The sequence below is a fragment of the Cetorhinus maximus genome, chromosome 3 (assembly GCF_964194155.1).
Source record: "Cetorhinus maximus chromosome 3, sCetMax3.hap1.1, whole genome shotgun sequence".
Classification (NCBI taxonomy): domain Eukaryota; kingdom Metazoa; phylum Chordata; class Chondrichthyes; order Lamniformes; family Cetorhinidae; genus Cetorhinus; species Cetorhinus maximus.
This window is the reverse complement of record NC_135881.1, coordinates 140,591,477-140,605,969: the sequence shown is the minus strand read 5'-3', so window position 1 is coordinate 140,605,969 and position 14,493 is coordinate 140,591,477. Positions and strand designations below refer to the sequence as shown.

General features: G+C 43.5%; 1 protein-coding gene across 1 annotated transcript in view; it reads right to left on the bottom strand.

Annotated features, from left to right (window-relative positions):
• Positions 1 to 14,493, bottom strand: part of nek10 (NIMA-related kinase 10) — a 348,724-nt gene that overhangs the window by 91,046 nt on the left and 243,185 nt on the right. The window contains exons 26-27 of the mRNA XM_078535698.1: positions 6,315 to 6,395; positions 4,244 to 4,389 (exon numbers count right to left, since the gene is read on the bottom strand). Coding sequence (XP_078391824.1) covers positions 4,244 to 4,389; positions 6,315 to 6,395 — 227 coding nt within the window. The remainder of the gene's footprint in view (positions 1 to 4,243; positions 4,390 to 6,314; positions 6,396 to 14,493) is intronic.

The following is a 14,493-nucleotide window of genomic DNA, read 5'->3' as shown; positions in this document are numbered from 1 at the left end:
CTCAGCAGGTCTGACAGCATCTGAGGAGAGGAAGACAGTTAACGTTTCGAGTCTGAATGACTCTTCATCAGAACTCACTAATAATTACCGGTTCAGGACATGGAGATCAAGACTCATCTGAGACATGTTAAGAAGAGTCTAATGCCAATTAAAGGATTTAGGCACCTTAACTCATGGTGTGCATTCTTGCTAGAATCCATTAGGGCTTGGGGCAAACTTTGATTTGGTATTGGTATGATTGACCATTTGTCCCTCACAAAGGAATGTAAAAGGGTCAGAAGGATCAAACTATTAAGGGGCCATGGCTGTTGTACATATGCAGCATGGTCCAGACAACCCTACACATTGCAGTTGGGATGTTCAGGGCTTACACGGCTCAATGCTTGCAGTCATTAAATTAGTGCAAGTCTGGGCTCTAGTCTACTTAAAAGGGGGCAGCTTGACGGTGCCCTGATTGAGGTTGATAGGGCCTGGCTGTACTCATCTAGATCCAACCCCCTGTGTGAATGTGTTATCATGCCTGGGGTGGTGGGACTGGGGCGGGTGGGGGGAGGGGGTACGGGGGAGGAAGCTCAGCTACCTGTCTTTCAGGATGTGTTTCATTTGCAAGGGAGGACCCGGGGAAGGAACGTATGGAATGAGGGCGGCCCAAGGGCTCCCTAGCTTGGTGATGGAAGGTGATCATTGCAGGGTAAGATAACATCATGTCTCATCTATTTTTCCACAGACACAAGGAGGAGTGCTGAATGCAAGCTGCAGGCAATGCTGTCTTCTTCATGGCTTTTATGCAACAGAGGAGGAGAAGGGCCCATCGCCAACAGGCAGGGCAAAGGGAAGAATCTCACTCTGAGGAACGTGGGCCAACAGGGCCCAATGAAAACCCAGAAGCGGAGAAGGAGAGAAAAATTCCACAGGGGTGTTTGGCACAACCCATGGAAGTACCAAAGACACCTTTCATGCTTGGAGATGAGCAAGAGACAGTGCTGCAGGTGTATTCGCTTGTCAAGGGATGTGGTGATGCATATCTGCCACATTCTTCAGGAGGACCTGATGCCGCAGGGACAAGGAGGTGATCCATTTCCAGTGGCTCTAAAGGTGACTGCTGCACTCAACTTTTTTGCATGGGGCTCGTTCTAGGGCTCCACTGGGGACCTCTGCAGAATATCGCAATTCTCCACTTATAAATGCACAAGGGAGGTCAACCGATGACCTTTTCAATAAGGCACACAATTATGTCCAGTTCCCCCTGGATGAAGCCAGCCAAACTGCCAGAACAGTGGTATTTGCAGAGATCTCTGGTTTTGCACAAGTACGGGGTGCCATGCACTCATGTGACCTTAAGTGCTCCCTGGCAGCAGCCAGTAAAATTTATCAATAGAAAAGACTTCCACTCTCTCAATGTGCAGCTGATCTGTGATCACTGAAAGCAGATTATGCAGGTTTGTATGAGGTACCCTGGGAGCTCGTAGGACTCTTACATCTCGAGTCACTCGCAGGTGCCACAGATCTTCGAAGGCCCTCCAGCACATTCAGGGTTGACTTATCGGTGATAAAGACTACCCACAAAGGACGTGGCTAATGACACCCGTTTGGCAGACACAGAATACTTCAGAGAATGGGTACAATGTGGCGCATTATGCAACACGCTCCTTAATTGAGGAGACCATTGGTATACTGAAGATGCATTTCATATGTCTGGACTGATCAGGCGGTATTCTCCAGTACTTCCCCAGAGGGTTTCCTGCATCATTGTGGATTTCTGTGCCCTACACAACCTGGCACTCTAAATAGAGGACGAGTTGTCACATGGAGGGTTGGAGGAGTTGCACATCTCCTCCGGTGAGGAGGACACCAAGCGGGATGACATCAAAGAGGATGAGGACAATGAAGGCCCAGAGGAAGAGGCCATAGCATGGACCAGATGTGTCCTTGAGACCCTTATAGTGACAAGGTACAGGGCAGTGAAGAAGACTAACTCATAAAGTGCATTTCACCTGTCCATTCGATGCAGGATAGATATTAACACCTTCTTTGTTACCCTCAACATCTCAATGAAGGACATCAATCTCAGAATGAGTAGTCACAATTTTGTGTAATGATGGCCTCATCCTTGAATGGCTAGGCAGTCTATGGAGCATGTGGCCATTCTGTAATAGGGTAAAAACTTCACTAGCACTCAATCTGCAGGAAGTAGACATGGTGCAGTCCTTTCAAGCATAGCACCAACATTTCATTACCTATGACAGCCTTCAAGATGCAGGAACAGCACTGCAAACATCAATGCCCTCATGGCAGTATGCCTGGAGCATTGCACGACACCTCAAGGAAGACAATCATCAGTTACTGGTTATTGCTTGACCGTCTGAGGACTGATCTAAATCCAGAGAGCAGCATCTCTCCAAAGACCTTCTCTCATGCATGAATAATGTTCAAGTTGGAGGCGATGATGTTGTGGTATTGTTGCTGGACTAGTAATCCAGAGACCTAGGGTAATGCTATGGGGACCAGGGTTCAAATCCTGCCATGGCAGATGGTGGGATTTAAATTCAATAAAAATCTTGCTTCATTTGGACATGAACTGCTTCAGTGTCTGAGTCGGAAATGGTGCTGAACATTGTGCAATCATCAGCGAATATCCCCACTTCCGACCTTATGATGGAAGGAAGGTCATTGACGGAGCAGCTGAAGATGGTTGGGCCTAGGACACTACCTTGAGGAACTCCTGGAACTGAGATGATTGACCTCGAACAACCAGAACCATCTTCCTTTGTGCTAGGTATGACTCCAACCAGTGGAGAGTTGATTCCCACTGACTCCAGTTTTGCTGGGGCTCCTTGATGCCACACTCAGTCAAATGCTGCCTTGTCATCGAGGGCAATCACTCTTGCCTCACCTCTGGAGTTCAGCTCTTTTGTCCATGTTTGAACAGGAACTGATTGGCCCTGGCGGAACCCAAACTCAGCGTCAGTGAGCAGGTTATTGCTAAGCAAGTGCTACTTGATAGCATTGTTGATGACCTCTTCTATCACTTTACTGTTGATTGAAAGTAAACTGATAGGGTAATTGGCTGGTAATCTGTTCTGCCAAAGGATCATGAGGACTCGAAACGTCAACTCTTCTCCGCCGATGCTGCCAGACCTGCTGAGTTTTTCCAGGTAATTCTGTTTTTGTTTTGGGTAATTGGCTGGGTTGGATTTGTCCCTGCTTTGCATGTACAGGGCATACCTTCACAATTTTCCCACAATGCTGGGTAGATTCCAGTGTTGTAGCTGTACTGGAACAGCTTGGCGAGGAGTGCGGCAAGTTCTGGAACACAAGTCTTCAGTACTATTGCCAGAATGTTGTCAGGGCCCAGAGTTGCGAGTGCCTTCAGCCGTTTCTTGATATCACGTGTAATGAATCAAATTGGCTGAAGACTGGCATCTGTGATGCTGGGGACCTTCGGAGGATGCCAAGATGGATAATTCACTCAGCACTTCTGGCTGAAGATTGTTGCGAATGCTTCAGGCTTATCTTTTGCACTGATGTGCTGGGCTCCTCCATCATTGAGGATGGGGATATTTGTGGACCCTCCTCCTCCAGTGAGTTGTTTAATTGCCCACCATGATTGTATGTCAGATCCCAGAGTGGAACCTGGCTTGATAGGTCCTAACTTTCATTTTTTGTTTAGACAAGTGGAGGGTGGCTACTGAACAGAGTCACAGGAGTCTGTTGAGTTGGCTGGGCACATGGAGTGTGATGGAGCCCCCCGGATGTCGACCAATGCTCCTCCTCCCTTGTGGGTGCCATAGGATCCCTCGCTGAATCCTTAAGGAGAAGTGGCACCTAGAAGGAGGTCGAGGTGCCCCGTCTCCCTCACACCTAGCCATTGACGGATCCCACTTAGTGCTACAGAAACTGCTGGACCAGGGTCTCCATGATAGATCCACCCTTCCAATGGTGACCTCAATGCATTCGCATGCCAGAGCCACGACATCAGACAGAACGTGAACGGACTTCTCCATCCTTCATTCTAATTTGGTGATGGCCTCTGCTAACCCTGCCTGTTCCCCTGCCTGTTTTTGGACCTCCAACATTTTTCCGAGGGCCAATTCCAGGGGCTCAGCATTGGACTCAGACTCAGCAGGGGCCTGGCCTCCAGTGTCAGAGACCTTCGCTGTCACTGCCTCCACTTTCTATGGAGCCGTTTTTGTGCTGTGCTCACCAGATAGTGACCCAAACCTGCACTAGAACCAGGTCCTACCGAGATGTGTGTCTCCGGGCTGGAGAAGGGTGCAGATGAATGCAGTGATGGGTCTTCCTTGGGTGCTTCGTCAGCGTCCTCATCTGAGGTGCTTTTGGGACTGAAGCTGATGGGCTGGCTGACCTTCCGCCTTTTCTTGCTGAAGGCTGTAATAGAGAGCAGGGATAATTAGTGATTGGCTAGGCAGTCTCCTACATTAAAGGGCACTCAGTCATTGTCCGCTGATGGCTGCTAACTATTGCATGGACCCTCACAGGCTTGTTGGGAGATGCTGATCTCGCCTTCTGTGCAGGAATGGTCCCTGTCCTTGCCAGCCAGCTCTTCCGCCTGCTCCTCATACGGGGTGAGTGGCCTCAACTCTGGCATCCCCCCCTGGTCTGCGATCTATCCCTCCTAATGTGGGCGATGTTGTCCTGCATAAAGACAGATAGACTGTGAGCACCACGGATGAAAGAGCAGATTATAAGCATGCATGCCTGCTGTGTATGCCAAGTACTCCCCAGTAAGTGCAGAATGTTACAGGAGATGAAGCAGTTTAAGTGCCTGTGAGATGATCAGTAGTGATGGCCCTTCTGCTGGGAGTGTGTGAAATCCTTGTGGACTGTAGCCCTTAGACTACCTGATAGTTTATGGCAGTTTGAGTTTGGAGTGAGGAGAAGGTTGACTTACCCTGGCAGAGCGGATGAGGTCACTCATCCTCTTCCAGCACTGTATGGCTGTCCTCTTCTATGGCCCCCATGCACTGACCTCCCTGGTGACCTCCTCAAAAGCTGGCATGGTGAGGTTGGTGGACCTCCTGCTGCCATCTCTGGGATAGAGAACCTCCCGCCAGTCCTGGACTGCCTAGAGGAATATCTCCAGGCAACTATCACTGAACTTGGGGCCTGTTTCTTCTTCGGGGGAGGCCATCATCACCGCGAGTCTTATGCTTTAGAGAGTGAATGTGTGTGTGGGTGCCGTTTAAATATGTCACTCAGACCTTAGATCCCAGGAGGTAGCGGCCCAGCTGGTCCTGCCACGAGATTCGATGAGCTACTCATTGATGCATAAATAATAAACTGAAAAGTGGACGATCTGGCATGAGAACCTGCCCCACTGTCCAGAGAGAATCATGCCGACTTTCCCGCCTGCCACCACACTTAGTCTCCAGAACAGAAAATCCTGCCCACTGTGTGGGAGTTGGGCAGGGGATCATTATCTGGCAGTACTGTGGAGGCAGAGCTTAGAAACTTTTTAAGGGGGGTGGGGCAGATTGGGATTCTACTCCTACTCCCTGCACCACATTCTTCCATATGTCCTTTGCCAACCCATCTGTAGTTTCTTCTGAACAGACAAGCACCCTTCCACTACTTTTCCCATTAGCAGGTCCTTTTTGCTTTTACTTTCTAGGGATTAGCCCTTTCTTAATCTATATCGTGTTTAATAAATATTAAATTCTATAAACAAAATTACGTTATTGAAAAGTAAAATTTAAACATAAAACAGTTTCCAAGTTCTCCAAATTTGCTATAAAGGTGTGCTTTCTCATAGATTCTTTGTGGTTTCTGAATAGTAGTTTTCTAGATACTTGTTTTGATTCTTACATTTCTTCCCTTATAAATTTGTCAGCAAACTATGACAGCAACTCTTGACATGGGGTTGAATTTAATGCCCTCCTGGAAACAAGTTGATGGAGGGAGTAACTGGGTGGGGTGATGCAGGGTGAGGCCCTGCTACTTTCATGCCTCTGACTGATTGAGTTCAGGGAGAAGGCTCAAGGACGGCCTTCCCACATGAACGCTAAATGAGGCCCCTAAGTGGCAATTAATTCCCCCTTAAGGGCCTCATCCACCGCCACTGGTATTCAATCAGCAGTGGACCGCGGAGTCGCCACGTGCAAAGCCTGAAAAGCAAAACATTGTCGGGTTTGCTTGCGGTTTCCCAGAGGTGTCCCTCACTCAAAGGCACTACAGCATTGGGGAGGTTACTGAAAGCCATCCCCTGCCCTTGCCTCCGACATGCCCCCGCAACCCCTCCTGCGACTCCTAACCTGCGACCCCCAACCTATGACCCCTATCTAGACCTCACTCACCTTTGGCTTCAGATCCCTCATTGATCCTGGGCCTTTGGTGGATGCAATGCCGGCAGCTACCACCGCTCTTGGTGGCACTGCCTGCAATGGAGAACATGATTACTGCTGGCTAGATATAGAGATCATACAAATAAGCAGGTAGCATGAAGTTGGTGTACTGGTTGCACTACAATCAAGAGGCATGGGTTAATCATGCATTGTGATCTCTGTGCCCATTTTTGGGGACTATCTAATTTAGCTGCTGTTCTCGAATCAATTTTTCCACATCTAGAGAATAGTTGCAAAAGACTTTGAATGGTTATCATTTTCAAGTGCAGTCTTGACTGTTTATCTGGGTACAGAGCCTTACATAGCAGCATGTGACTGTAGACATCAATTACACACTCACCCTTCCTTTTTTACACCCTTACTACAATTCAAAATCTGTTGAGCCTTAATTACACGAATCACTGGCTTACCTTCAAAATCCATTACACAAATACTGAAAAGTCACTTACACAACATCCCTGCTTGTGCAGGTTTCAATCTCAGAACTCCCTTACAATATCAATATTGACCATGGACTTGTAACACAAAGAAATGTATTTTTACACTGGAGGTGTATAGCGCCCTTGATGGTTAATGGTCCCTGCAAAACACCCATTATCCCAACCTTTCACAGAAAAAAACGATCCCCCTTTTCCTGTTTATAACATTCCAACAAAGTTGCGACTGATCTTGGTTCCCGTACATAATTGGCTCAGCTCTATTCCATGATCTTGCCTGTGGATAGCATCTATAGTTCGCAAACTTACCCACAACTTATTTCCATGATTCTGTTAACCTTTTATTAACCCAACTGTTAAATACTAAAGAATCAGCTAAAGTAGCATGGTTTATTCATCTCACATGTTCCAAAAGCCCTATAAATGGTGACATAGAAGAAAGTAAGATTTGCATTTATATGGCACCTTTCATAACCACTGGAAATCTCAAAACGCTTTACAGTCAATATAGTTCTGAAGTGCAGTCACTTCTGTAATGTAGGAAACACGCAGTTAATCTGCACACAGCAAGCTCCTTCAAATAGCAATGCGCTAATGACCAGCCAACCTGTAGCTGGGTAACTTTGACTGAAGGATAATTACTGGTCAGCACACCAGGCACAACTTCCCTGCTCCTCTTCAAAAAAGTGTCTTGGGATCTTTATAATAAACTGCCTGTCTGGTCTTTCAAGTTGATGTCTCATACAAAAGACAACATTTCTAGCAGTTCAGCATGCCCTCAATAATGCACTGGTGTGCCAGCCTTGACTTTTGTGCTCAGGTCCTGGAGTGGAATTTGAACCCACAACATTCTGACTGAGAGCTGACAGTGCTACCAACTGAGCCACAACTGACACTCAGGAAAAACATGACTCCACAAATGTAACATTGGAATGCAAGATTAATTTTGCTCTGAGAGTATGTTGGATACAGAACATTTCTGAAGTATTATAAATAGTCAGGGGCAAACTGATAAATTAATAGTAAAGCAGGCATTAGAAAATTAATAAATTTAAAGAAACAGTGGATACTGGCCGATTAATAGACTGCAAGGCCTAAAATGGTGGGTTTGAGGGCATTGATAGCGTATAAGGCTACTATGCCATGAAGCAATGCTCAGTTTTAGATAGGCTGCAGCACAAAATCAGGTGGATACTAGCATCAGGATGCCCCAAATGAGCAAGTAATTCATGGGTAGCTCATTTACTTGGTCATCAGGTTTTGAACACACAATAAATTGGGGAGAATTCCCAAACATTGGGAGGAATGGGTGCCAAGTTTGGATACTGATATCAGAAACTGGCTCCATATCACTAACTAACGGCAAAGTCTGCAACTACATCATGATAAGTAACTATTCCAGAGCACCACCCAGTGACTGGAGCCTACAAATACATGGGAACTTAAACCATAACATTTCTAAATGCTCAATAATTTTATTCTAAAGTGTGAATTCTAAGAGTTGCCCATTGCTGATGTTAGACTAATGGATCTATAATTGCCTGTTTCTTTCTCTCCATCCGTCATAATCATCAGCTACTCTGCAGTCATATGGCAAATGCTGATATTTAGCATTGAACCATAGATGTTTGCAGCACAGATGGAGGCTAGATGGCCCAATGTGTCTGCGTCTGTTCTTTGACAGAGAAATGCAAACTAATCTCATTGCCATGCTTTCTCTCCATAACCATATCTTCAGCTTCTTCAAATATTTATCCAATATTCCCTCAGAAAATGCAATTGTCTCTGACTCAACTACTTCCTGTGACAAAACATTTCATGTTCCACCAATCTTCTGTGAGGAGAAATATTTTCCTAAACTCTCTCCTCACTATCAAAAGATAATTTTGACCTCATATCAAAGGTCCATCAATTTAGCAATGCAGCACCCCATTTTACAGACCTACAAACACTGCCAGCATGGTAGACAGGGAGCATACTCAAATTTTCTTCTGGACATGTGCTGCCCATCGCATTGGGAAAAGAAAAAAAATTATTTTGTAGCACCCACACCTGAACTAGACATTAGATCCTTTGCACATGTTTGAGGCCCCACTGAAAGATTAGTTTGCCCTCAGATGGCTGCACTCAGGAAAGCCAGATTTTGGGACCACCTGCTAGGCCACATCCAACAAGATATACTTTTGAAATATACTTGCTTGGATTTGGAAAGAGGAGGAGCATTCCTGCTCCTCCCAATCCCACATTTAACAAATGTGGATCTTTGCCATTCTCCCAGCCTCAGTGGTCTCTGATCCCTCTGACTCAGCCTTTGATCCCCTAAGCTATCCCTCGTTTCCCTTCCCCAACGCCCCAGCCTCAAAACTGCCCAACCTAGTCTCTGAACTCTCTCCACCTCTCATCACTGAGTCCCCTTGACTTGGTTTTCACTTACCTGGAGTCTGCTGCCACGCTAGCAGTGGTCTGATTTGCATTCACTCATCAATGCTGGGGTCTTTGTGCCTCATGGGCTTGATGAAAATGAGGACTGAGATCTAGCATCAGGGTACCACAGCTCTCAGCACTTAGGCCCGGGAATTATAGCTTGTGCCCCCATGAAAATGTGCTTTTTAAAATTAATTTACCGAGATGTGGGCGTTGCTGGCTGGGTCAGCATTTATTGCCCATCTCTAATTACCCTTGAGAAGGTGGTGGTGAGCTGCCTCCTTGAACTGCTGCAGTCCATGTGGTGTAGTTAGGGAGGAAATTCCAGGATTTTGACCCAGCCACAGTGAAGTAACAGCAATATATTTCCAAGTCAGGATGGTGAGTGGCTTGGAGGGGAACTTCCAGGTTGTGGTGTTCCCCTGTGTCTGCTGTCCTTGTCCTTCTAGATGGCAGCAGTCATGGGTTTGGAAGGTGCTGCCTAAGGGACTGAGTGTTTGTGGAAGGGGTGCCAATCAAGTGGGCTGCTTTGTCCTGGATGGTGTCAAGCTTCTTGAATGTTGTTGGAGCTGTAGCCATCCAGGCAAGTGGAGAGTATTCCATCACACTCCTGACTTGTGCCTTATAGATGGTGGACAGGCTTTGGGGAGTCAGGAGGCAAGTTACCCATCACAGGATTCCTAGCCTCTGACCTGCTCTTGTAGCCACAGTATTTATATGCCTAGTCCAGATCAGTTTCTGGTAAATGGTAGCCCTCTGGGTGTTGATAGCGGAGGATTCAGCAATGGTAATGTCATTGAATGGCAAGGGGCAATGGTCAGATTCTTTCTTGATGGAGATGGTCATTGCCTAGCACTTGTGTGGCACGAATGTTACTTGCCACTTGTCAGCCCAAGCCTGAATATTGTCCAGGTCTTGCTGCATTTGGATATGGACTGATTTGGACATGTATGCCTGAATTTCCGTGCCAATGCTTTTTAACCAGGAGAAAATCATCCTTGTTCATAATTTTAAATGCCTCTGTTAAATCACCTCTTACTCATCTCTCCAGTGAAAATAGTATCTTAAGTCTCGCCTCAAAACCATGCTTTTGCATTCTTGGTATCATCCTATTGAGCCTTTTTCAGGCACGCTTTCTACATAAATTGTACATAATACTCTAACTGTAACAAATGTTTTGCAAAAATTGATTATTATTGCTTTACTTCAGTACTCTTCATAAAACCTAAAATTTCATTGACCTTTTAAAGGTTTTATATACCTGTACTTGGATTATGAGAGGGTTTATATATCTGAACCCCTAGGCATCTCTGTTCCCCTACAAATTTTAACATATTATCATTAAATGCTTTCCTCCAATTCCTTGTTTTTTCTTCCAAACCTCAAACTTATCGACATTAAATTGTATTTTCTGCCTATCTGCCCACTATGTCTTCTTGAAGCTTTCTTTTCCTCAACCGCATTATTTGTCAGATAATCTACTTTTATGTCACCAGTAAATATCCAGATTTTCTTCCTTGGACCAAAGTCCAAATTATTACAATTACCAAGAATAAAACTGGACTCAGAACTGACTCCTGTGAGGTGTCACTTTCAATTTTTCTCCTTTCCAAGCAACAGCCCTACCTCTTTACCAATCATTAAGTTTCTATCCATGCTACAACCTTTTTAGTTATACCAATGCCTGAATTTTTCAAAGATGCCCTTTTGAAAATGTATATATACGAGCATGCAAATTAGGAGCAGGAGTAGGCTGCTTGATCCCTCGAGCCTGCTCCACCATTCAATAAGACCATAGCTGATTGTAACCTCAACTCCACATTCCCACCTACTCCCAATAATCTTTCACTCCCTTGCTTATCAAGAATTTATCTACCCCTGTCTTAAAAATATTTAAAGACACTGCTTCCACCGTGTTTTGAAGAAGAGAGTTCCAAAGACTCACGAACCTCAGAGGAAAAACTTCTCCTCTTCTCTGTCTTAAATTAGCGACCCCTTAGTTTTTAACAGTGACCCCTAGTTCTAGATTCTCCCACAAAAGGAAGCATCCTTTCCACATCCAACCTGACAAGACCTCTCAGGATCTTATATGTTTCAATCAAGTTGCCTCTTACTCTTCTAAACTCCAATTATCTACATTTATATACATAGGTACAATATATTTACTGCAATCTATTTCTCTATCCCTTTGGTCAGTACCTTTAAAAATTCTATTAAATTTGTAAACACAACTTACCTTTACTAAATCCATGCTGGCTGTCCTTGATTAATCCATGCATTTCTAAATATATATAAATATAATTACAGCACTAACATATTACCAAAACATATTCTCCATGACAGAAAAGAAAACGTTTTTCTCTTATAAAACAATGTGTCCTGTAATACACAGGAAATAATGTAACAACAAAAAGTTCCTTTGCCACAACAAAGCTTAGAATGGATAACATTATAAGAAACATCAAATGTATTTTCCAATAGTTGGGAATTATGATGTATCTTAACATTGTAACTTCTTCAAGATTAAATTTGAAAGAACTTTTACTAAAGTTTAAACTCATGGAATTGAAAGCAAATTATTGACCTGGATAGGCTGATCGGAAGGAGACAGAGACTAGGAATAATTGGCACATACTCAAATTGGCAGGATCTGACTAGCGATGCTCCGCAAGGATCTGTGGTGGGCCTTAACTATTCACCAGATTTATTAACGACTTAGATGATGGGATAGAAAAACACATATTCAAAATTGCCAATGAAACAAACATAGGCGGCATTGTAAGCAGTGGAGAGGTAAGTGTAGAATTACAAATGATATGGATAGATTAAGTGAATGGGCAGAACTGTGGCAAATGGATTTCAATGTAGGTGAATGCGAGGTTATCCGCTCTGGACATAAAAAGGAAAAGCTAGAAATAGTGAAGGTGCAAAGAAACTTGGGAGTTTAGATCGCTACAATGTCATGAACAAGAGCAAAAATTAATCAGAAAGGCTAATAGAATGCAGGGCTTTAAATATCTAGAGGAATAGAATACAAGGGGTTGAAGTCATGCTTCAGTTATACAAAGCCCTGGTTAGGCCAGACCTGAAGTGCTATGAGCAGTTCTGAGTGCCACACCTTAAGAAGAATATGTTTGCCTTAGAGGGAGTGCAGCAAGGATTTACTAAATTGATACCTGAACTCCAAGAGTTATGCTACGAGAAAAGGTTAAACAAAGTGGTGTTGTATTCCCAGGAATTTAGAAGGTTAAGGAGTGGTTTGATTGAAGCTTTCAAGATTAAGGGGAACTAATAGGAGTAGATAGAGAGAAAATATTTCTGCTCTTTGGGGAGTCTAGAATTAGAGGACATAGTCTAAAAATTAGAGCCTGACCTTTCGGGAGTGTAATTAGGAAACACGTCTTCATACAAAGTGGATAGAAGTTTAGAACTCTCCTCTGCAAATGGCAATTATGGAGATCAATTATTAATTTTAAAACTGGGTTTGATGGATTTCTGTTAGCCAAAGGTATTATAGGGTGTGGAGCAAAGGCGGATATACGGAATTAGGTCACAGATAAGCTATGATCTCAATGGATGGCTGAACAGGCTCCTATCCGCTATCATTATAGCCCTCCACCCCACAAGAAGCCACATTCATATTTTCCACATCAAAATGGCTTCAGTCCCCTGAGCTAGAGAGAGAAAATATCCTTTATTCTTTCATGGGATGTGTTACGGCCAGCATTTGTTGCCCACCTCAAACTGCCTTTGAACTGAGTGGCTGGCTCAGTGGCAGTTAAGAGTCAGCCACATTGCTGTGAGTCTGGAGGCACATGTAAGGATGGCAAATTTCCTTCCTGAAAGCTGATAGGTTTGTATAACAATCAATGACAGTTATCATGGTCATCATTACTGATGACTAGATTTATTAATTGGATTTAAATTCCACCAGTTGCAGTGATAGGATTTCAACCCATATCCCCAGAGCATTAGCTTGGGTCTCTGGATTAGCAGTCCAGTAGCACTACCACTACGCTACCATCTCCCCGGTAATATCCATGATCCAATGAGAAATGATCCAATGATCACCCCTAATCATTGTCTAGCAATGCTTTCTGAAAAGTGCACAGTGTGTAGACTTCAGTGGCTTAATATGAGACCAATCACTGTGTACACTCACAAATAAAGAAATGCTATTTTGGTGAAGGAACAGAGGGCTGTAGGCACCTGTGTAATCATAACCCTTCACCTCTGAAACATTAGTGCTGTCATGAAAGGAGGGAAGAAAATAGCTAAATAAATCATAATAACTTGTTGGATAGTTTTCAAGCATAATTGTAATTGTGAACAATCTTTAAATAATGAACTAACAAATTTTAAATGATGCTCCTTACAGCAGCTATAAAAAAGATTTATATCTGAGATTACTATATGAGTGTTATGGGTGGCTGTTGTAGAAATATTAACAATATGTCTAGATTTGGTGAACCAACCATATTTGGAAAATGAGCTAAATGTGGTGAGTTATTATATTAAGGCTAAGGAAACATTTTTTCTTTCTTTGAAAACAACATAAGATTTTGTTCTCAAAAAAACAAATGAAGCCCAAACACTTCATCACTGCAACAGATAGTTACAAAAACACTATTAAAAAAGTTGCACCTGTTATATCTAGGCAGCCAGAGCTTTCAAGGGAATATGATTGAAGACTGTTGCTTAGGTGCACTGCTTCTGCTCTGGATGGTGATTGAGGCAATCTTCCCTGACTAAACAAATTAGAGGAAGAACTGTGACCTGTAAAAAAATAACAATAATCCATCACACAAGATTGTGGATTTGATTAACAATCCTCAAATAAATCAGGTAACTGATCAGATATTTTCAAACTATTTATGAAAAAAGATTGATATTCTTATAAATATTTAATTGAGATATTATACAATGTTACTGATATTGTTACATGCTCCAGTGCTTCATCCAACTGGTTACTTTTAAATTTGCTGACTGTTGTTATATTAATGGTAACTCAGTAATATCAAATTAAAATCAAAAATCCAGATGTGATTGCAGGACACATGAAGGAGACATCAAAACTGAACCTCAACCTGTCCTTAATTCATGTTCACACCTGGAGTACTCACTGCATATCAAGTACTTTAGGTTGACATTTTGAATAGATTGTTATTCATTCCCAGTTTACATACATCAAATGGTTGAAAAATATTTACTTAGTCCTTTTTTATCTAATTATTCAACATTGCTTTTAACTGTGATTTTCACTGTATTTT